The 24,037-nt window shown below is 35.3% G+C and overlaps 1 protein-coding gene across 2 annotated transcripts in view; it reads left to right on the top strand.

Moving 5' to 3' along the window:
• Positions 1–24,037, top strand: part of CDIN1 (CDAN1 interacting nuclease 1) — a 121,487-nt gene that overhangs the window by 7,456 nt on the left and 89,994 nt on the right. The window contains exons 2-4 of one of the 2 annotated variants that reach the window (XM_062494988.1): positions 19,067–19,112; positions 19,967–20,031; positions 23,208–23,268. In XM_062494988.1, coding sequence (XP_062350972.1) covers positions 19,067–19,112; positions 19,967–20,031; positions 23,208–23,268 — 172 coding nt within the window. The remainder of the gene's footprint in view (positions 1–19,066; positions 19,113–19,966; positions 20,032–23,207; positions 23,269–24,037) is intronic. The other variant, XM_062494989.1, reaches the window with a different exon arrangement.

Genomic DNA, 24,037 nt, shown 5'->3' with positions numbered 1-24,037 from the left:
ATGTCAGTGAACAAGGTGATACTGTAACTGATTGGATTTGGTATGACTTGCTAGCAAACTGTTTTCTAGTGCTGTGATCCAAAATAGGAAGGATACCAATCCTCTCCTGTAATATAAAATATTGTGTGAAAGAAATCAACAATGTCAGTGTTTATCTCCTTTATTATTCATCAAATTAAACAGAAGATACTGACTTAAAAGTTAGATATTGATAGCAGTGGGAGGTTTCAGAGTAGAATGGAAAATATAGTTTTGCTCATGTTTGTGGCTTTCCCAACACCAACAGACAGGCATTAGGCAGAAAACTTCTGCTGCATGTAAATAATAGATTTTCAGGACATGGGTGCTTTTTTTTTTTTTTGAGCAATAGAAGAGGGTTTTTTGAGTTGTTTGTGTGTTACCTGTTAATAGAAAAGTAGGTGTAATATAAGTGTGTGTCAGCATGAAAGTTAATTTTGACGGAAGTCCATCGTAGTTTTCTGTCACATTTTTTATAGGTGTAGCCATCTTCTTCCTTATATGCACTCCCACATATGTTGTCCATCCTAGCAAAATACAAACCTATTTTAATCATTAGTCTTGAAATTTTGTTTGAAATACACAAAAAAATTAAAGTTTCATTTTCTGAATTCTTGAGTACTGATAAATCTCTTTCTTCTCTCTTAATATTTTCCCCTTCCAGTTTATGAAGTGCTACCATATGGGAGTACATTTCATAAAAAAAAAGAAATTACACAGAACAGGACTTATTACACTTGTGACATTCATTTTGGCTGAGTAAAGGGAAACCTTTTTTGGCCTTGAGGAATTTATACAAACCACTTAGAAGCCAATCCTACATCCTTTGAAGATTTGATGGTGAAATACAATGATTGGAGGGGGCCTTTTAAAGCAGATATGGAAATTAGTTCCCCATAATTTGGAAATGTATTCTGAGTCTGTTGGAGCTGTGTATTAAGTGCTTTTGTTCAATTCAGAAGAAAAGAAATAAAAAGAGAAAGAGAGAGAGGAAAGAAAGCAGAAAAAAAATACAGAGAAAAGAGAAGACAACAGGAAGAAAAGAGAAAAATATAGACAAGAGGGAAAAGAGGTAAAATACAAGAGAAAAAATAAAATGGAGAAAAAGGAGATAAAACAGAAAAAGAGCAGAAGAAGATTCAAAAGGAAAAGGAAAAAAAAAAGGAAAAAAGAAATGTCAAAGCTAGGAGAGTTGTCTTCGTCACCATGTACACTACTGTGTTACTTTGTGAGGTTTAATTTGGTTGTACTTTCTGACACTTCTTAAATTCCATAGATGTGATAATCAACAGTAGGATTGGAATACAAGTCTTGTGGCATACTCTAAGTATCTCATTCTAAAGCAAGCTTGGTGTCATCAGACAGACCAACAGATGTCTATAGATTTAAAGGCAAGGTTATGGTGGTTGTTAAGGAGGATGAAGTGGAAGTTTTAACACTGACCATATGTGCTTTTTAATTGACTTGTGGATTTTAGGATACCATTATATTAATGTTGTTTGTATTGAAGGAATATTGTGATAGAAATGGCAATTATTGATTGTATCTTAGAAACAGCTCCATTATGTATCATTCTTCTGAAACCTGGACATGAGTCTAGGCTCGAGTTTTATGAGCGTAGGGGATTTTCTATATCAGAATGGAAAATATTTTATTCATGCGTTGTTTTTTGGACAGTCATATTCTGGGCTGTATTACAATGGCACGATAAATTGCTGAATACACTGTCTGCTGAATATGACCTCACCATGAAAAATTTGATGCATTAGAGTAGGAAAGGTTGGAATATATCAACCTTAGCTGACAAGGGACTTTGAATTTTGACCTAACACAGATGACCTTTGTGTGCAATAAAAGTGAGTTTAATCTCCAGGTCAAGGTTGAGGTGAATGGTAGGGCAATGTGGATTGGTTTGTACTGGCTATGTCTGGATCACACCTAGCAAGCAAAGAAATCCAAGGTCTTTGCACTTCAGAGTAACCAAATGCTTGTTTACCTAAACTTTATCTGTTATATCTATCTGTTATACCACCTTTATATATCTCTTGCATATATATCTGTTATACCACCTTTAAAAACTTGTGGTAGTGTAGACAGTAAATTCATCAGCATCTGTGGACTATTTAATTTGAAGCTCAGTGTTTCTAAATAAGAGGCGTGAGGCATGTGTATTCTGCTCCTATAGATCACTGAATAGGTAAATAAAATTTCTCTTCTAGTGCATTGAAGAAAGACTGTTCATGATACTGCCTTGCTATGAAAAGGGTGAAATCTAGAAGCTTTGTTTCTTTGACAGCTAGCCTGTCTTTTGAACATTGGGAAGTTTATTCCCAAGTGTCTTATGCTTTTAAGAAGAATGTAATTAAGAGGGTTCTGGTACATTTCACCAGGCAAGTACAAAGAAAACAGGTCCTTTTGAGCACTCCATTGCTGTAAAAGATACTTGACCAAAAAAGCTAAGTTACAAAATGGCTTGGGGGTTGTCTAGGTTACATAATAAAGACATATAGATGAATTTAAATAAAATATTGTTGTATTTATAGTAGTCACAAACAAAATCCATCTTTTTAACTGGCTCATATTCTAGGAGCACTATTTCACTGACATACCAAAGGTACATTTGTTGAATACTTTACACATGGAGGAGTGGTAGCAGTGGTGCTCTTGGAAGGAGAGAGTTCTCTTTAAATCAGCTAGAGGAAAAAAAAAAAAAAGTTTGAGACTAATGGAAAGAACCTCTACTCCTTTAATAGAGCCTGCAAAATATATTCTCCAGGACTGATCAGCTCTGAAGGCTCTAGAGGTTTGATGATTGGAATGGCAGGAAATCACGCTTTCAGGACATAACGAATTGACTAGGCCATCCATCATTTGTTAGCATGCGCTGAAACACTGGGTTTGTGTGCAGAGGTCTGTGATTTAGTAAATACTTGGGAGATGAATAGAGCTTACACACAAGGGAAGATATTGCTGTCCTTCAGCAGCCTTAGACACAGATCCCTGCTGAGAAGGCCGTCTGACAGCAGCTCATCAGTAACTGGCCTGTCACAGTCAGTGATGCCCACCAGCCATCCCCAGTATATTAAATGCATTTTTAATATCTGCTTCAGTAGATTTAATGAAGAAAATTTAGTTTCCATACTCTGATCAGTGCTTTCTCAAGTGTTTTAAGCATTGAGTGAAGCACTTCCAAGAAAGGAACTGTGCTGATAACAAGAGAGTTCATCGAATATCAGAATGAAACAGGGGTGTTATTAGCCAAATAGGTTCCTTAAAGCAAAACAAAAATGTTTGGAAAAAGCAGTGATGGTCTTAGAAACAATTGACCCTCCTGCAGAGGGACCTTATGCAGCAGGCTGTAGAGCTGCAGAGATGCAGGGCTGGGAAAGGTGTTTGCACAGTGGTTCTATTTAGTGTGGCAGAGCTTGCCAAAAGGCGAAATTGCATTTCTTATGCTCTCATGTGTCAGTACCAGAATCAGATCATCATTCTGTCTGGCTTTCAGGGTCCAGAGAGGAAGTTGGCTGTGATTTGAAAGGAATGGACTAGATCAAGCTTTTAATTATAGCATAGATTTTGTTTTGGTTTTGGCATTTTTGTAAGTGATGCTTTTGGTGCAAATAATTGTAGTGTTACATGGCATTATATAAACTGATATAAGAAACAAATAATAAGACAGAGTGGAAAATAAAACCACTGTTTTTATAGCTTGGCAGACTCATTGTGAGTTACTCAGTATTGACATTCTGTGTGTAAGGAATGTACAGAATTATTTTTTTCACTTCATGGCAAATGGTAAGATCTTTTGCTGTCCATCATATAGTTAAACTTGATAGTTACTTGATTTTCCTTCCAACTTTCAGGGAAAACTTCTATTTACGTTTTAAAAAAAAAGTTGATTTTTGTTTTCTCATGAGATTCAATGTTTACAATATTTACTTCAAGACAGCAAGGCAAACGATTTGGTTGCAAACATGTATTTGAAACATTGACTTCTTGAGCTTTTTCTCTCTCAGGAATCTATTCTGTGTTCACAGAAGAGAAAGCAAGTCCTGAATAAGACCTATAAATTTGATTCTTGTATGTGTCAAAACAGTAATGTATTAAATGCATATTATAAAAATTTAAGAAGTGTCCTAAATGCTTACTTTTTTATAACTCACAACATATTAAATAATACATTTTCTTGTTAGCATCTGTTTGCTGTCATTGTTTGCAGGACGTATGATTTATTAAATTAATGACTGCGACCATTTTGGTGCTGATATATGCCCCTTATGGTTTATCGCATCACTTTAAAAAACAGCATATATGTTTCTGTGAGAGTAAATTTTAAATTGTTCATTCCTTTAAGTTCCTGGTGAAAGTAAGACATATCTCTGTTTGCAATGTGAAAGTTTCAGAAGCTTGAATTACACTCTAAACTGAGTGGAATATTGCTAAGGATTAATTTCTGTAAGAAAATGCAATACAGGAACTGATCCTAATAAAATTGTCTCTAAGACAAGCTTGGTAGAGTGTTGTTACCAACAAAAACCAACAACATTGAAAGAGAAATGGAAAGATATAATACTTTCTGTTTTTCTGATCAGGTGATGATTAAAAGCCTTGTTCGTGTTTTTGTTTGACTAGTTGCTACCGTACAAGTAGATTTCAAACTCCCATAGGCATGCTCTGTCATTAGTTTTCAGCTTGTATCTTATGAAATCCTTGTTGTCCATGGACTTCAAATGAAGAATCCAAAGTAAATGAACTTCTTGTCAAAAGGCTTAAATTTGCCAAACAGGAACCTGTATCTGTCATGGGAAGAACGTTACAGTTTGTGAACAACTTAAGATAAAAACTTGTGTTTGTAAGCATTTTTACATATCTTATGCTTTATTTTGGTACAACCTTTTTTTAAAATTCTTGTGTGCATAACATTTTGAGTAATGATAATGATATGAATCAGAGATATTATTCCTTCTATTGCACACATTGTGATATCCAGTAGCCTAATTGACAGTAACAGTCCCATTGCTTTGTACTGGAGAATTGTTGAACTTCACTATCTTGCTTTATCCTTTTCATCTGGATAGAATGTTAAGAAGTGTTGCTGTCTATCCAAACATGGAAAAAGGCTTCAGATCAGGATGTTGTGCTGACGAGGACTTTTATTGTTTGGGTGATTGTCCTCTATTTGCATATGTGTATTTCGACCTTCAAAATCTTGGAAGCATTTGATGGTCTAGTTTCCCATATACCTCTAGAAATTTCAACACTGAATAAAAATGTCCTAAGATAGCACATATTTTTCTTTCACAGAAATCAAAATGTTATCAAATATTCCTTTGAACAAGACCTGTGTGATAGCAAAGGTAATCTCTTACATAATGCAGCCTGTCTGAAACCATTTTAAAGGCAACATAGAAACTGTGACCAGGATGGAAGTAATACTCGCTCCTGTGACTGAATTACTGTAAAGGGTCTTTTGGAATTCCCTGTCGTTAATTGATGACACAGACAACATTAAAGACATCACACATCTCTGTTTCTATTTGTGGTTGGCTGGGGGATGGCAGAACTTCTTATCAGTCCTCTGTTGATACTGGTAGCATCCAGTCCTTTATTGCATCTCTTTTTTGGAATGCAGATGCTCATTTGGAGACTACAATCTGCAGAGAGTACAGTAACTAATAGGCAGAGAGTGAGTGTGCGTTCCTATATACAAAATGGCTATTGAACATTAGCCATTTATGACATTAATATAAAATGCATGTTGTAAATGCAGCTCTCCTTCAGTTTTCAACACGGCTGATGGAATATGTCCTCCTAGACAAGTGCATTTTCTTAGGGTGCACAAAATGCACAAAGAGAAAAAAAAACTTGAGAGCTGGATCTCTGGTTCTTACAGAGCATAACAAGGAAGATCTGCTTTGACCAGTTGGCAGGTACTCCAGTAAGCCAAACAAGTTCCAATCCAAATGGAGTTCAATGACCTTATTGCGACGAGTGATCTAACACAGGAATATGTTTTCCTTTATCCTGTTACTAGGAACAGGAGAATATAATTGTTGACCAAAAAGAGTAAGTTGGGCTACATTTTTTATCTCATTTGTGTTGTGTTCCTTTGACATCAGTGGTCTGAGGAAGAAAGGAAAATGGACCATTATGGAATAAATGCATCGTTTCAGTCTAAATATTTTTGTAGCCATATCAGTCTGCTTGATATGTCATCTAAGTGCTGAGCATTTTTTTCAAAACAAATTCCATTGGTTGCCCAACAACTATTATTCACAAGCTTCCTGCTTACACTTTTTGTTTTAATTTACTGTTTAGACACAGACCTCGACAGTGACAGATGATCATTCTTACACATTGTTATTTTTTGTGGTTTCAAGGTTTCTGGATAGACAATTTTGTCCATTTATCTGCAATAGATGCCTGTCATTCTAACATTTTAAATCACAGTTATATAAAGTTACTATTCAAATGTTTCAGCTACTGTGTAGAAATGGATATGTTTTTATGTAGACAGATTTAGGGAGGTCAGCATGTATCACATTACTTGTTTATGTTAGTTTACTATTTTGTAATTCTTAGCTCTTTAGTTTCTTTTTGCAAGGATATCTCTCTCTCAGTGGAACTTTGCATTAGTAGATGAGGATGTTTACTGAAATAACCAGTTGAAATTATTAAAATATGCAGTGGAAAGCCGCGTGCTTAGTTTAATGTGCTTCTGAATATTAAATGCAAGTAAAATGTTATATAGACATGAAGCCAATTGTTATAGTGTATGAAGCAATAGCTGTGTAAACCCTAACCTCGTAATTTTGCAAGTTCTACTTTATCATGTAGCTGTAAAAGGCAATCAAAATAAATCATGGAAGATGAAGAAATATTTTCTAGGGCTTTCTGTGCGCTTTCAGAAGTGGCGCTTGATCCATGAAATTTTAGTAAGCATATTAAATAATACAATATGATGTGCAACGTGTCAGGTCTGATAAATTATTTTGTATAGGACATTTATACAACATATGGTGAGCTGCTATGTGAACAGCTTAATGACTAAATTATGTTAATCTTTCTTGCCATATTTACTTTTCATTTAAGAAAAGACATTTTCATTTTTTTTTTTTTTTACTTTTTTGATCATGTGTAGATATAAGAAAGGTGTAGGTCATCTCTGAGAAGCCGTGACAGTGATCCAAGGTTCCTCAGCTGTGCAGTGTACATAACACAGATGTTGGGAGAGTCATCTGTCAGCTATGCCTCTCCTATGGAGTTAAAGTTCTAGGGGGAAAAGAATTCGACACAGTGCTGTCACTGTTATATTTTCACAATAGAAGAGCATGCAAATAGTCAACCTCCTGCTTAGCAGTAGTGCCCTGTCTAATGTCTGTGCTGGTTAGAATAAAAAAATAGTGGGTGCATCTAGGGCTCATAGATCTGACAAAGGTCATGCTATGCTGGGCATTTGAATTGGAAATTGTCTGGACTTAGATTTTATAAAGCTCCCACTGTTGTCGGGGAAAATTTCAGCAGGGTTTTGTCCCTAGAGAGGCCTCTTAGGCCCTTTTCTGTCCTATGAATGAATTTAGATGTGAGGGTTTCTCTTGCCTTAAAACTGTTAAGTTCATTTTGCATACATCCCTAGAGAGAAAAACTGGCAGATGCTTTTGTCTTGAAAGTGTTTAAAAGAAAACTGCAGAACAGGAACAAGGGAGAGAAGGGGCCCTGCGTGGAGTCCCAGAACATTTTGGAAATGGCCAATATGCAGTTTTCATCAGTACTAAGGCGGGGCGCAATATGGTGCCTGTAGCTCACTAGGGAATATGAATGTTGATTAAGCATACTCCCAGGCTTTGAAATCCTGAAAGCAGTGTCAGAATAATGGATGTTGAGCAAATGTCAAGCATTTGTTAATTTCTCTGTTATTTGGAGTTTATCTACCATGATCAATCAAATAAACTAGTGCTTCTCTGTTGTGGCATGTGTCATTGATATGGTGATTAGGTGGATAGAGAGGCCTTCTGCCTTTTTTTTTTTTTTTCTTTTTAATCCAGGTAACAGATTACATATGAACAGCCATAACTTTAAGTTAATTATTTCTTTGCAGTTGGTTTAGTGGAAAGAGGTGCATTAACAAAATACTTCGGGAGTACAGAGAAACAAAAAATACTTGTATGTCTGCTGTGATAAAAATTCCATTCATGCCATTTTTTTCCACTTTTGGCCTTAGAATTTTACTGTCATGAGGAAGGAGAAATTACTTTTAAATAAAAGTTGATAGAGGGATCTTTTTACTTATTCTTAGAAGGACGAGTTTGAAAACAAAGGATATCCACCCCAAAGTACTTATTTGTGGCTTAGCTGCCTTCTTCACTCAAAATCTTTTGATTTCTAAAAACTAGAAACTTGATCTCAACATCCTCTTATTGATACCCTTTAGTTAAAAGTAGAGATCTCTTTTATAAGAATATGCTCTCTTATAAGATATGTAATGTATAATGTATATATGTAAGTTGTTAGTTACTCACTAATGTGCAGACATGTAAACATTCCAGTTGAGAATATTTTTTCCCCAATTTTTACTATTTTCTGAAGTCCTAATTCTTTTAGTTTGCCACTCTTAGAAATTAGGTAGCATATAAAGACCTGATATTTGAATATGAAGAACAAATTAAGATTAATCTGAAAGAGAAGAAGACACTGTGGCCTTTGCTGCTTTACTGTAATATATTAAAACCTCAAAATATGAGAGAATAGAGTTGGATGTTTTTTGTGGGGCATTTTTTAAAGCTGCCTGAAGGACATTATCAGTCAAATTTCAATTAATTCCACTGAAGTTTATTTAACACCCTTCCTCATTGATTTTTTTTTAATTTAGTCCTTATGGACTTACTATAAATACAGTAATGTGTATTTTAATTATGATTTTGGTAAGTCATAAAAATTTAGGAAGTGTTAGTGAGTCATGTCATATTACTTGATGCATGCTGAGGTCATCTTCAGTGTGCTTTAACAGAGAGCTAATGTTTGTTCATCCTTGGCTTCCACATTTATTTGTCAAGGCCTCTAGACTCACTCTACTAAAACGGGTGATATTTTGGTGCTTACTGAAGGTGATGCTGTATAGTCAATCTAATTGACTGTTTATATCAGAGATGATTCTGTTCCATTAGTGTTCCATTAGATTTGGTTCCATGGAATAAGAGTTCTGGAAAGCCAGCCTTTCCTTCAGTGGCACTGTGGGAAATAAAGCTTATAGCCATTGTATGTATTTTCAGGGCAATATATAAGGAACACCAGAAAAATCCTCCGGAGGGGGGAGGAAGGGAAAGGAAACGCCTGTTGATAGGAATAGAGAGGGTTAGAGCAGTTTTAGGATTCACTAATGTAATGTTGTGATCAGCTCTTGTGATGTTCCCTTCATATTGCCTGCCAGTTTTAGGTAGACAGCTTTTTTAAAAAGAGAGTGTTGGAAGAACACTAGTAAAAAGAAATAGCTGGGTTTCCTTCTTCTGCATTTCTGCAATCTTTCCAAGGGGAAGTAAGTAGTGGCATTAAATTACTTTGTTCCCTCTATGGCATAATAAACTATATCCATGGAGCTGAAAGTAGGCTTTGTAAATATCTGTATGCATGGTACAACAACTTAGATATACAAGACAAAATACTGCATTGTTGGGTAGGTAGACAGTAATTATTATCTTTTTTTCCCATTTTGTTCTATAATTATAAATAGCTTGAACATTGTATTTTTTTTAAATTATAAACAGTGTCTAGGGCCCTAAAATCTCAAGGGAACTAGCTATGAATGGATTAATTTCTTGCCTTGAATCTACATCGTAACCAAAATGGGAATTTACTAAAAACTATCACTTCTATATCATCCATGTTTGATTCTTGAAATTTTATCCTGAATATATTTTAGGTTATATCCTGAATGGGAAACATCAATAAGATCCTGAATTTTTTAAGGAATTAACAGTTTTTCATTGGATAACTGGAAGCTTTTTTGACTTAAGATGTTCACTTTTTACCCTGGAGAAACCTATGCAACAGTGTGTGTGCTTGACATGTGATGCATGCAAATGCTAAATACAGTAGCAGCATGAGGCAAGTGTCATTAAGTAATTTATGTAATGAAAGCCACCTGGCTGTCTCTGTAATTAATTGCTTGTAAATAATAAATTTTAAATGTAGTTTACAGTTTTCTAAATTTGATTATATATTTTTAGGAGCAAATTGTTTAGGGGTGTTTAGGGATTTATTTAGTTCAGCACATATATGCTTTTTACATTCAGGCTAATTTTTTAACACAAAATGAACAATCTAATTAGCTCTGAATTGCCATTCATTCATAAAAATAGTTTTCTAAACTTAAACAACTAACTTGTACAGGGCAATATGGTTTTGTTGAAAAAAAATAGCTATAAAGTGGAATTATTTTCCCCTTTGTCCCCAGTAAGTAAATTTGAGATTGAAGTCTGAAAATCTTGCCTTCTGGTCTATTTCTTTTCCTGGGCATAAGAGGAAGTAGCACAATAGACTAATCCAAACCAAATGAGGGCATGAACACAAAATAAATATTTCAGATATTGCTTTACTGAGTATATTTTCAGTGTGCAGACCTTGGCCCTATCAGTAGGGCAGATGAGACAGAAGAAGGATAAACCCCTGGTTTCAGTTGTATCTTCTTCGCCTTAACTGCTTGTTGAGGTCCATTACTGTTGCACCCTAGGAACATCCTTTGCACAACCAACACCAGATGAGGGACTACTTTAGTGTATTTTTGTCTAATGGTTCAACGTTTAGATTGTGCTACTAAGATAAAGATGTCAGACTTGCAAACATGTTTTGCATGTTTTTACCTGAAATAAATTGAAATAAAGTGGATGATGTACAGCTGAGTACAAAAGAGTTCACTGATGTTTTGCCTTTTTCCTCAGTCTCTTGTATGCTGCTGTGCACCTCTGCTTTGGGGCATTCACTGATTCTTTCCTGGATATTAAGAAACTTCTTGCTAAGTAACGTGCAACAGTTGAAACCAAGGACATAGCAAATAATCTACTTTTGCAAGTCTCAAGCATCTGGGTTTTTTAAATTTAATTTTCTCAAAAAATGTAATGGTAGAGTTAAAAGAAAAATTATTGAGAATACCAGGAAATGGAGATGTGGTAGACAAGCACTGAGGTTATCAAGGTGTATGTGGAGACAACCCCATTTGACTCCTGTCAGTTTCTTTTGTCAGTGGATTCCCTGATTAGATACTTAAAGGGTACCAGACAAGTTCTGCTGTCTGTAAGGTGATGATGTTCAGTAGTCACTGAAGCCTAATGTCAGAATATTTGGGAGTTTTAATTTCACATTTTAGCATTGACAGTGTATTTCTAAGCCCTTATTGTGAATATATATTGTTCTGTATTACATCTGAAAACATAAGTTTAAAAATTTGACCTTACAAAAGTTTTATATTTTAATGGAAGAGACTTCAAACATTGGTGAAATAGTGTTTACTTAGAGGTCTCTGTGGGTTTGGCATTGGAATAGATTCCAAACACTCATGCAACAAGCATTGTTTATTTTCAGAAAGAAATTCTATCAGAACAATATCTTAGGCAAATTGCTGTCTATTTTTACAACTTGTTTACTAAGATTATAAGGCTGAGAAAGTACTTTCTTTTTGTATGGACCTGCTACTCTTCTGTTGCTGTGTTTTTTTGACATGTTAAGTATTTATCCACTGTTAAAGCATGGTGCTGTTCTTCTCATCATAATCATATGTATGTGAGTGGAGAACCAGCATTTTTGTTCTCCTCTTTTCAGGTGGGGAGATTGATCATAAATACTTTTTAATCATTTGAATATGGTGTATTTTTAGTTACATTTACGTTATTGCTGTTGGAAGTCGGGTTTTTGTGGTGTGGGTGAAAGAAGGTGTAATTTATCTCTGCAAAGAGCTAGCATTATTTTGGGATCGTTGCCTGTATTGGTTATTTGTACTTACGACTGCAATTTATTTTTTTCACATGTGATACAGATTGTTCGTAGTCTGCAGTTGTTTTAAAATATATTGGTTGTTACAAGAGACACCAAAAAATCAGGTGTCTACAGGAAGAATTGGTGCTCTGTTCTTAAAGGAACTTCTAAGTCTTCCTAAATGAAAAATCAAACAGTATCTAATACCGGCAATTTTCCTCTGTCTGCTGCTAGAACTTATTGGGCAACTAGGTCAGACATTATTAAAGTTCAAGTGGCCCAGTGGGAAAAGTAATGGCCTTACGCTACTATGAATTTTAAATGCTGCCATTTCTATGTATTGCACCATCATCTGTTCTCGCACATCACTAAATTGTATAGAATTTGAGGGACCAACCAGTGTCAAGGTCATAGAAGTGATGACTCTTCTCAAGTAGCCTTCACTGAGCTTTGTCATACAGTTGTACTCATAACCCTGGCTGTAGGGAGCAAAGTTGTATGCACATGCCTGAATTTAACCTTTTTATTACCGTCAAGTAGTGCAAGCCTGCAGTGCAGGATATCTTTCTCCTCAGAATCTTTACTTTGGGTTTTATTTTTGATCCTGCCAAGGATATGAAATTGACTTTGAGGTAAAGGCAATTTTTAGGGATCTGTATTTTGGGTTGAGCTGTTGTACAGCTTACAGAACTGGTATCAGAGAATTTTAAAATTGACTAATGCTGTTGTGCTTCAGATGAGCTTGAATTTCGTCTTGATTTTAAATGTAATTGTACTGAGTCTGAAATGAGCATATAATCATGTACTCCTTCTCATATATATATATGTATATCTACACACACACAGCATAGCAGTAACAACAGTAACAATAATGATAAGAACACTAGTAATAATAATAATAATATTGTAATGGAAGTATTTCCTCTGCAGAACTGTATTGATTTGATAGCTTCCAAAGGAGTAGCTTCCAATAATGCTTCATTGTATGGAAGGCTTCTTATGCAGACATAATAAAACTGTGGGTTTTTATATCCCAAACTTGAACTGTTGTATCTGGAAAATTGGAAGATGGCCGCTTTATAGAAGTTAGTATGTTGTAATTAGAGACTTAGATACTTCTGTGTTACTTAGTAAGTCTAATTCTAATTTACCTATTGATTTAAAAATATTCACACAAATGTATATAGACAAGTATATTGATTTAACTTAAATTGGTAATTCACTGACTTCTGATAAATCATTGGTAGATTTGTGAATTATAAAAGTACAAATGTTTAAAGAGAAATACTCTGCTTTTTGAGAATTTCATTCAGAGAAGTGACCACAATCATACTAAATTATAAGACTGCAGTACAAGAGGCTACAGTGAAGAAAGATTAAAGCTGTAACTATTCTAGTGGTTAATGTGCCTCCTTTGTTCCATGTTCTTCAGTGCTTGGATGCATATAGGCCTAACAGCTCCCAAGCTTTGGGTAGGCCTTTGGTATTCCTGAGCCTTCCTGGATTTTCTTGTGGAATCATTCAGACTGCTGAGAAGCCTTTTTGTTGTCTGGACAGTCCTGAGCCTGGAAGAAATTCTGAGAATCCACTAGTTGTCACCTCCTCTCAGGTGGGAAGTTGACCATCAGACAGGCACTGGGTCATTTACAGGTGTAACTGTGCTGCCCACATCCTGCAGTTCTGGGGAGCTGGAGGCGGTATGCATCCATGCATGTTATGCATTTGAAACAATGCTGCTAGATCTAGTTGAAATCCGTTACTGACAGAGTTTTTACAAATTCGAGTAGACTGGTTAGCATGTGATAAGTGGTTTAAACATTGCTTCCTTTAGGAGTGCCTGTTCCAAATCATTTCCACTACGGAAGATGAGAATTTAGCTGTTTGGATTTCTTTCATATCTTTAATAGTGTAACAGGAAGAATATGTTTTAGACACATGCTTTGAAACTTAAGGATAGATGTGAGGAGAATTCCCTTTTCACCACTAGTCTTTTAAATTTGTTGGATTTATGTCTTTCTTTCCTCACTTAGATTTTAAATCTGGCATGGCAGCACCATGCAGTTCTAGCCCTGTTACTTTTATTTTAATGCTCAATATTGTGTCTTTAAAAGTATTTTTAAACTTACTATACATGGAAAGGGGAAGTTCTTTTCAGTTAAAAAAATTAGACTCTTGCTATCTACTTAAGAATATATTATGAAAAATATGAGTAGCACTGCATACTCACTAGACAGTGTGGAAGGAAAGAAACAATTTTCCCCCTTGCTTGAATTCCTGCTATACCTAAATGGCAGTCTATGTTCTTCAGCAAGAGGGTTTGACACTGCAGCTTTGGGATTTCACATGTGACAGCTTCTGAATTTTTGGAAACACATCTCCTGCCCCTACACTCAGTTTTTTAACCGATATATCTATTATTTTAATAAGGTAGAATATTCCATTATGTGAAAAGGAAACAATGAAGCTATTCTGTTTATGTATAACAAAGTTGTCTTATGGACTATGCTTTCCCCCTGCTTGTCTCCACTTGAGTGAGTACTTCTGGATTCTGCAGTTCATACTTACTCTTGATTTGTTTTTTATTCTTTTTTACAGATCTCTCTAGATACTCTTCCTCTGTTCCATGGTAAAATACATTAAATGTAAAACTGAATTTTTGCTCTTTCTACTTTAGCCAACAAGTGTGGAGTTAAAAGTGAGGAAAAGGAAAGTCGTTCTAGAACATTAAACAAGTGGAAACTTGGTTTGGACCTACAACTCCATGTTTTCAGTAATCTCAGAAAATAAAGTAAAAAAAAAACTATTAAGTTTTATCTTATCTGTAAATAATTAATTATTTGCAAGGGCTGATAATATAATATTTGCATAACATTTGTTATGCTTGGATTTTCTTCTGGTGAGGCTGAAATAAGTAGCAAATACTAAGCTGGATAGCACTCCAAATCTTGGTTGCATCTGCAGTTCCGTTTTGTTGAGGTGATGGTCTAGTACAATTAAATTACTTTCATCATTACTAGCTGCTTCTTAGCCAAAGTTCTGTATCTACTCTAGCTGCAAAGCACTAAACTGCTTATATGAAGTAGTAACTTATCTATTACTACTTTATCTATGAATAATCATTGCAAGCCAGAACATTTCTGAAACACTCTCCAGGGATTATAGCATTCCTTGTCTAACAAATTCTGAGATTCATTAGAAGAGAATGGTCTAAATTTTATTCTTACATAGTAATTGACCAAAGGACATATTCTTTTCCAGGCACCAAATCTGCAGTTTTCTTTCTAAGCCTGACTGGTATCGCAGTTCTTAGAGATAATTTATTTTATCCCTTTTTCTGGAGTGACTTGGGCATCCCATTCTAAATGTTTGTGTATTAGAAATAACATTTATAACTGTTACACTGGGGGTCGTTTTCTGGCAGGCATATTTTTATACCTTTATATGCTTGGAACCTAGAAATTATAGTTCGTGTTATAAGAAAAGTAATTTTGTCTTTAAAAAATTGGCATTTTTGGCCAGTTTTAGATTTCATGGTTTTCTGCTCAAATCCACTTGCATATTGACAGGAGAAAAAAATACATCAGGCATTCAGATGGAAGTATGCCTCTGACATCAACACAGAGCAACAAAAGGTAAATTGGCATCAGTGTGGATGCCAGTATACAAGAAAAAGAGGATATCTTAAGAGCAAGGCTGGATGCTTTGAACAGAGCTCTGGGAGTTAGATTCATTACTGTCTGGGATTGCAGAAGAAAATTTTTCTATGAAAGTTGTCACTACAGAACTTAAGAGAAACATTTGCTTATTTCCCTGGACAATATATTTAGTTCTCCAAGAGGGATAAGAAGCTAATTTAAATTAAGTAGTACTCAGAATTATGAGTTCTAGATTTTCTGTGTGCTTGTTTCAGAAAAATTAGCAATTATGTACCTTGGATCTACAGTTGTTTCTCAACAATAGAGTCTACTTGTCACAAACATCTATATTCCTTGTCTTCAAGTAAGCCATAAGGCTTACTATATAGTTTATTCCATGAAAGGCAATAACGCAGTACTCAAACATTATTTTGAATAAAAAACTCTTTCAGTGTTACGTTTATTTTCCTGGATAGCTCAGTGATAAATGCATTTGTCTTTTCATTTGTTGCTTTGAAATCTTATATAGAGTTATCAGAGGATGGATGGTGCCCTGGGAATTTAGCTCTTCCTGTAGAAGTAATGACAACTTCTATGGTAGTGTTCCTGCTGTCAGTATGAGCAGTTGTGATCCTGCTATTCAAATGCATGTTCATGACTTCTCTTCCTTCTCCAAGTACATAGTACTGTTTTTTTCAGTGCTTTCTGAAACCATGATGTTTCAGTTTTCACTCAGTGGGATCTTGCAATAGATTCTCCATCTGTGTTTTGAGGAGCTATTTCATTTTGCCAGGAAGTTGTCTCAATGAAATTGTAGCAAGAAAACAATGAGCACCAGATGAGTGGTTTTAGTGTTTAAGACAGGAACTATGTTAACGAAAAGAAACATGGAAGTAGCCATGCAAAGATATAAATCCACTTCTCCTGGAGAAGGGGAAAGATCATCCAGTAGTAAGACTTGAACTTCTTTGAATGGTGTTACTGAAATAATTCTCTTTGCTCCAGTGATTTCTGTACTGTAATCCAGTATATATATCAAATTTTCACTGGTTTTGGAATTAATTTTATCATTATTCGTGCTAAATCCTAGATTATCTGAATAGTTGGAAGTATAGGAGAGGAGTGTTAGACTAAATTAGAAGTGTTGGACGAAATAAAGGTCAAAATCCAAGGATGCCAAGGGGACAAATAAAATGGACAAGAATAAGAGAAACATTTTGTTTTGCGAAGACCTTGAAGGTCATCAAGCCCAACCATTAACGTAGCATTTCCAAGTCTGCCATTAAAGGTGGAGTGTAAGGGGGGGGGATGGATAGTGGTCACAGGTTTTTTTAATGTCACTGTCAGTGTATAATAGGATAATAGTAGTATAAGTACAATTGTCATATCTGGAATAGCCTAAAAACACAAAAATTGCTGTGTCAGTGGTGGCGAACTCAAACTGGAGCTCTAGTCAAATGCTGTCCTGATCCATTTTGGGCTTTTTCCCACATCTGTCTCTAAATTCAGTTCTAGCATTATGACCGTGTAAACCTACAAGGTAGTAATAGTTATATGGTGAGCCATTAGGGGGGTGTATGTATCCAACTTATTTATGGCCTGCAGGTTTGGTGGGTTTTTTTAAATCAATTTGAAATATCTTGGTTTTCTGTGTGTGTATAGCCTGTGTGAGTATATAATCTTAATTTCTTTCCTTCTACTTATTCATGTTATACATTTCCTTATAGTTATACATGTGCAGGTTGCAGATTGTCATAATTGGATTGTGTGCCTTTTGAAGAGGCTTTGTGGTATGTAACTCCTGGCCTCTGTGTCACATATATATTTGAATAAATGTTTATTATTTAAATGCTGTTTATTTTATTTAATAGAAACTAATAAAAAATTAAATTATTTACCATATTGTACATATTTTTTCTGTAATCCATTAATTTAATAAATCTATGTATTAGTCAGTGTGTGTTGCTATCATTTTTCTGCAGTTTTAACATTCAGTCTCAGTGAGTACTCAGAGTGAACAGTCCCATGTGTAAAATAGCAAAGATCAAGGCTCAGCTTACTGCTGTCACTCAGATGTTGCACTGGTCAGACAAGCCCAAAATACAGAGTTATGGCAAAAAGCCTGGAAGCACAGCTATGGATAAGACATACTTGTAAGTTCTTTGTACAGTACTGCATTAATCTATTCACTTTGTTCCTTATTCTTCAGCTGCTTGGTTTAGAGGTAACTTTATACCATGCTGCATATACATACTGTCTGTTTGTTTAAATCGAATCCAACCATTTAGTTGTTTTGTGCCTCAGTGTTCCCTTTTGAAAGTGGGAGTAGGACTTCCCTATCTTAAATTAATATTTCTGAAGTGTGGCAGTTGGATGGAGAAGGGTCATTTATGTATGGAGAGAAAACATAACTGGTGTTAAATTCACATACAAGAAATCTGACAGAAGAGCGAGACTGTAGACCTTGTAGAATCTTTGAACTACCTATACTGTGCCATAGTAGGTAAGTTCGTGAAAGCAAAAAATGTTAATTATTCATAATGCTTTGCTGTACCATAAAACTCGATTTATTGAGACTGTAATTTGTTCAAGTTGCATGTAGTAGAAAAATATATCAGAAGTAATTAGTAGTGTTCCGGATATGATGAGGTAGATATATCCACAGAGGACAATTGAAAACAGTAGCGTTGTTGTATTGATTGCCTTTCAGAGGAAAAAAAATCTTGTCTCATTTCTAAATGCTAACAATTCAGAGAGAAAAATTCCCACTTGGGAAGAATGCTTTCCAGGTTGCTTCATTGCCAGGTGTTTGACATTGAGTGGAGCCTTAGATGAATGAAGCTTATGGCAGCTTTTGGAAATGACCGACTCCCGGGAATCCTGGCTTCCTGCTGTGAAAGTTTCCATTTTCAAAGCACATCAGTTTCAGTGGGAATGTTCCACTGGTCCCATATGCTACTTCTGACAGAGGGGGAAGTTTTTAACTTGAATATGAGACAGCTACTGAAGAAGTTCCCTTGCTGCTAACAAAATGAATTTCAATATGTTGCCAATGAACAAGCAGTGTGTTCCCAACTGCTGATGGAATTTAACTCCATCAATTATTAATGGAAATTTTGCTTTAATTTCCATTTTTTCCTCTGTTATCTTTTAGCTCCACAACTTGTTCCTGGTAGGACTTTTGGGTTCTGAAGTTGAATCGCCCAAACAATATTCTAGTTTGGTTTGAAATTCTTGCTATATTTTCCTCCCCTCCCTCATATGCTCTCTCCTTGACCTAGCAGCAGGAAGCCTTTGTCTGAGGTGTTCATCTGGAACAACTTTTCCACACTTGTTTTCATGTTCTGTTAGATTACAGGGCAGCAGGCCTACCTTTGAAGCTCCCTTCTCTTTTGTTTCTTTGCAGTGCACTCCAGTAATTAACTTTGTCCTTCTTTTATTTGTTCCAGTCAATCGCAGTCCACTCTGCTGAGCATCTTCTCCCAGGAGTACCAGGTTAGAAGTTTTCTCCTTTGTGAGGGTTGACAGGTGCCTAATTGAATGATGAATGTCCCTTTATTTCTTTGTAATTGAACTGCCAGCTTTCTGATTGGTTTGGAGGATGTTCCTTTTTCCACATCAAGCACCGCCTGAGTCTCAGTGGATGGCTGCCAAGCCTACCCATCCATCTGTCTAATAACATCTAGCCTTTGCTTATTTGGTGGACCTGTAATAAATTATGCTAAACCATTATTATTCTGACAATAATAATTTCCCTGTGTTGCGTGGTTCCATGTGCTAAATGTTTGCTGACTTGCACTGTCAGTGCTGCTTTCCATTGCTGACAGAGATGATGATAAATGACCATTGCCGGAGTGGCAGAAGGCAAGAGAGGCAGAAAATGGAGTCATTTATCATGAGATGACAGGTGTCAGTCAAGTGGCAAGTCTCTATGGAATTACTTTTTGTAGTTTTTCAAATAAGTTGGTTTTAAGCAATGTTCTTCCTGGTTAAAAATGCCAATTGAATTGTAAAACTAGAGTGCACCAGACTTAGATGGAATTGAATTGAGGGAAAATTAATACAAAGGTTGAAAGAGAGAACAAGTTTTTCTTTGCCCTCAGCAGCCTTCAGTAAACTTATTTAGATTCAATTATTGTGACCTTACTGGCTTTTACATATGGTACTTTGCAGTACAGTCTGAAGACGTTCAATTCAATAGGTAGATAGAATGTAATTTCTGTAAGGAATCTGAAAACATGGTTCACATCTATCAAAGTGTATCCAAGGATTGCGTGTTTGCATAGTCATGATTTCTGTGTTTTGATCCATGACACATTTGTAAAAGTCCTGTTTCTTCATTTTTCTAGAAACAAATCAAAAGAACACATGCCAAGCATCACACTGCTGAAGCTATCGAAACTTACTACCAAAGGTATGAGCTCCCCACCCCATTTAAGACTCTCGTCATAGCTACTGGTTTTATGGCAGTTGTGAGTAAATTAGCTTATGAAGCTAATTTTGTATAACAGTAAATTAAGAATTTGGGAATACAGAATGGTTCACCTAAAAATGTTTTTCACTGCGGAAAAATATACGGAAATTTTTCAGGATTTGGTCATTCTGATTAAGAAAGAGTTTACTTCCCTGGCTCTAAGTCAGGATAAGCAAATTTGTTTTTCAGTGTATGTGAGGGCGTTTATTATGTATTGTGTGTAGTTTTTAATTTTTAGAGTTTCTGTGTCAAGACTGATTCTGATGACTTCTGTACAGCAAGAGAGCTTGTTCTGTTACAGCTGCTTGTTTAAAACATTTGTGTTACATTACAAAAAGTTACATATTCATGTATTGGCAGTTAAAGCACTAATTTTTAGATCAGTCCTGTTTTATCAACAGAAGTGTCAGAAATAGTTTTTAAGGGAGGATGAAAACCTTTATGTCACTTCACAATTGTTTGCTTCTTAAGCTAATAAACTGTGCTTGCTACACTTTTTAGTTTTTCTGTTAGTTCTATAGGCTTTACTAAAAATATTCCAGTGACATAATTGGGGCATAGTGATAACAGGTAAAGATATGCAATTAAAATATTATTTTGTAGACTGACATATCTGAAGAGCATGCATGGCAAGTGAATTCATACTTGTGATGTATGATATTCGTGCTTAATACTAATCTGTATGAATCAAGAAAATAAACAAAGAGCCTTCATTTGTAAACAATTAAATATGCTTCCACCAGAGTCATGTATTTAAAACTTAACCACAGCCTAATTATATCAGACACTTGCTTAGACTATCCAGTGTGTAGTGTAGTAGTTTGGGTGTTTGATTTTGGTTTTTTAGTAGTTGTATTGTTCTGTAAAATTTGTACTGGATTGCATCACACTTTTCCTAGGGTTGGCTCTTGTTTGGGAAGATATTGGCTTAAAATTTTATTGCACTAATAACATGCATAATGCAGTACTACTTTTAAATATGTTTTACTAGCACAGTTTCAGTGAAGTGGCCTGTGGTAATTGTAACTGCTGTGTAACCCTTTTCTTAGAGTATGTATAAATCACTAGTTCCAGCCTGAAACTTCAACCTGAAACATGGGACAAAATTTTGCTTTATGCAAAGCTGCAGTTGTATTGGTGTCAGTAGGGTTGTAGGTATGATTAAGTTTGTCTCACATCACATAGGAGGATTTGGTCTCCTGTCTTCTTCTGTAGTCTGAAGTATGATAGCAGTACATAACTAATGCATTATGTATGAAGCTCTGTGGTAGTAGTAGGGAAAATCATTCTTTATGCTATTTCTGAGTATGTCATTTTGCAAGTGTATTAACATGACTGAGTAAAATGCACATGTTTTAAAATCAGAGGTGTTCTGGTCAATAGTTAAAAAACTCATTTCAGTCCTGTTTTAATACATTTACTGTGTAGTATGTTTAGGAGGCTACAGAAGCAGACAACTTGAGTTAGAAGCCACTTTGAAATACTTCAGGCATAAATATGACAAACATGTCTTGTCCTCTGCTCCTCTGTAGCATCCACTTTACTGCTGTATACCCCAGTCTGGGCGCTATGCTCCTTAGTATTTCTGCCACCATACAAGCATATAATTGTGCTGTCATTGCTTTCTTAGGTCAGAAACTACCAGATTTTAAAGGCAGACATTTCCAGTGGTCCCTGTTAGGAGCAAGTAAAATAGTTGAGTAGAGTAGTTTCTTTTGCTTGACTGAGACTTACTAGTCTGAAACTTAGGCAAACACAAAGTACAAGAAGGATCAGCAAGTTTTCAGAACAATATTGCCATCAGCGTGTGAGACCTCTTAGTCTGTAATGGAGTTGCCAGAAGCGTTAGAAATATCTGACAGGAATTTACTTCATTGTTGCTGTTTGATCATCTAGATGCATGTTTGAGAACATTAATCTCAAGTACATTTTCCTGGTTATGTATTTTGTGTATGATCTCTCATTTTCTTCTGTTATAAATTTTCAATGTTTAAACATGTTTTTTTTTGGGGGGGGGGCATTTATGTGGAACTGAAATAAGTTACAGAGAAAAGCTTTTTTCCTTCCCTTAATTCATTAAGCTTCAGAATAAGTTGCAAGCAAAAAGCCCTCTAATCTTACGTGAAGGGGTTTTATAAAGGTGTGCCACCCATTCTACAGAAAGGTAAAATTATAAAGAATTTCAATGTCTGTAACTAATGAGCAGAAGACTCTTCTGATGGATAGAAAATGATAGAGCTAGAAAGGCTGTGGCCTTCTAATGATGTCGGTAATGATGTGCTATACAGATAGGATAAACGAGCAGGTTCAAATGTTGGTAACTATTGTTCTTTTCCACACAGCTGCAAAGCATAAAGTGGCTTCCAGTATCATAGCTCCTTCCCACCAGCTTCTGAGCACAGGTTTCAGGCTTTATTGAAATGTACATATCAAGCAGTGAAAGTAGCAGAAGTGAGGAAAGTGACATTGTCTGAAACGATGGTCAGAAACATCATTCTGTAGCACCCTCAACCAGAAACATTAAGCCATTGTCACTGATAGGATAACAACTTTCTATCGACCTTTATTGAATCCTAAATATTTCGTGTTCTCTCTTTAGAATATTAATTGTTAGACTGATTTCACTAAAGTAAGCCTTTAGTATTTAAACTACTGCCCAGACAACAAAATCTGGAATAAATTTGAGAATTTGTGTTTTCGTGCTTAGTAGTGAGTTGAGTAAGATACACAGTGCACCTTCATAATTGAAGGTCATGTGGAACCAAAAATCTTTACTGTGAATAATAATAGGGGTTTATTTGCCTGTGATGCATCTTTAAGTAGTACAGATATAATTTATTTGTGTGTCATTAAGCCGCATTTTTAAAATTTTCTTGATATATTGGGTTTTTTACCAGTGACTTCATTGAGATGGATTATTTTGCAGATAAATTGCATAGGAGACAGCCCTAGAGAGTTAGTGATTACTTAAAATACTTACTTCTTAAAAGATTTCCCATTAAACACTCTGTAGTGGGGTATTTTCCCCCAAATGAAAAAGATTCACAAGGGAAGCTGACATGTATAAACTGGCCTTTTCTTGCCACTGCAAAATTACCTGGCTTTGTCTTGTCTAGGTACCTGAATGGCGTGATGAAAAATGCAGCTGCCCCAGTATTACTGGACCTGGCCAATGAGGTAATCATCTTTCTTTTTTCTTTAATCTTGCAGTGTAAAACCTGAGGGGCATATCTATAGTGACTTTAGTGAGAAATGTAATTAACCTAAAAAAATGGTTTCAAGGCACATTAGACATTTAAAATGGTTCCCCAGTCTGTTAGTACTTAAAATAATTAGACAAAAAGCCACATTTATTAATAAATCAGTTCATGTAATTAGTCTTTTAACTTGAAGGCAAATGTGTAGGATACCCTGCATTTGTATTTTGCTGAAAATTTCAGACAGACTGCAGGTCTAATGCATAAACTTATTAAAAATTCTCACATTGATTAAATGAAGTTGTATCAGTTTGATTGCTCGTTTTTAATAACAAAACCCATCTAAGTTATTACTATTTTTTAGTAACAGGAAGGCTTAAAACATATAATTTTCCTGACTCCATTTGTTTCTTTTCATATGGATTAGAGGATGGCTAATGAAAACTGCTTATGATAAAGCACTGAAGCAGAATAAATATCTCAGTGTATAAAAAGTTCTGTACAGATGCCATTAAAGTCTTGACAAATTTATTGATGCTGTTTATTAACTAGAATATGAATTTGCTTATTATACAAGGTATTATTTGCATTAAAAACTGCTATCTTAGCACTAGCTTAAAGAAGAGATAAAAAGTTTGAACAAGTGGCAAGGAGTTTCCTAGAAAAAAAAATAACTATGAAATACCTTTTTTTAAACTCTAAAATATTTATTTACCATAATAGTAACAGTACAATAGCTGATACTCCCT

Source organism: Cinclus cinclus, chromosome 6, assembly GCF_963662255.1.
Source record: "Cinclus cinclus chromosome 6, bCinCin1.1, whole genome shotgun sequence".
In the NCBI taxonomy this organism is placed as follows: Eukaryota; Metazoa; Chordata; class Aves; order Passeriformes; family Cinclidae; genus Cinclus; species Cinclus cinclus.
This window is presented reverse-complemented; position numbering and strand designations above follow the sequence as displayed.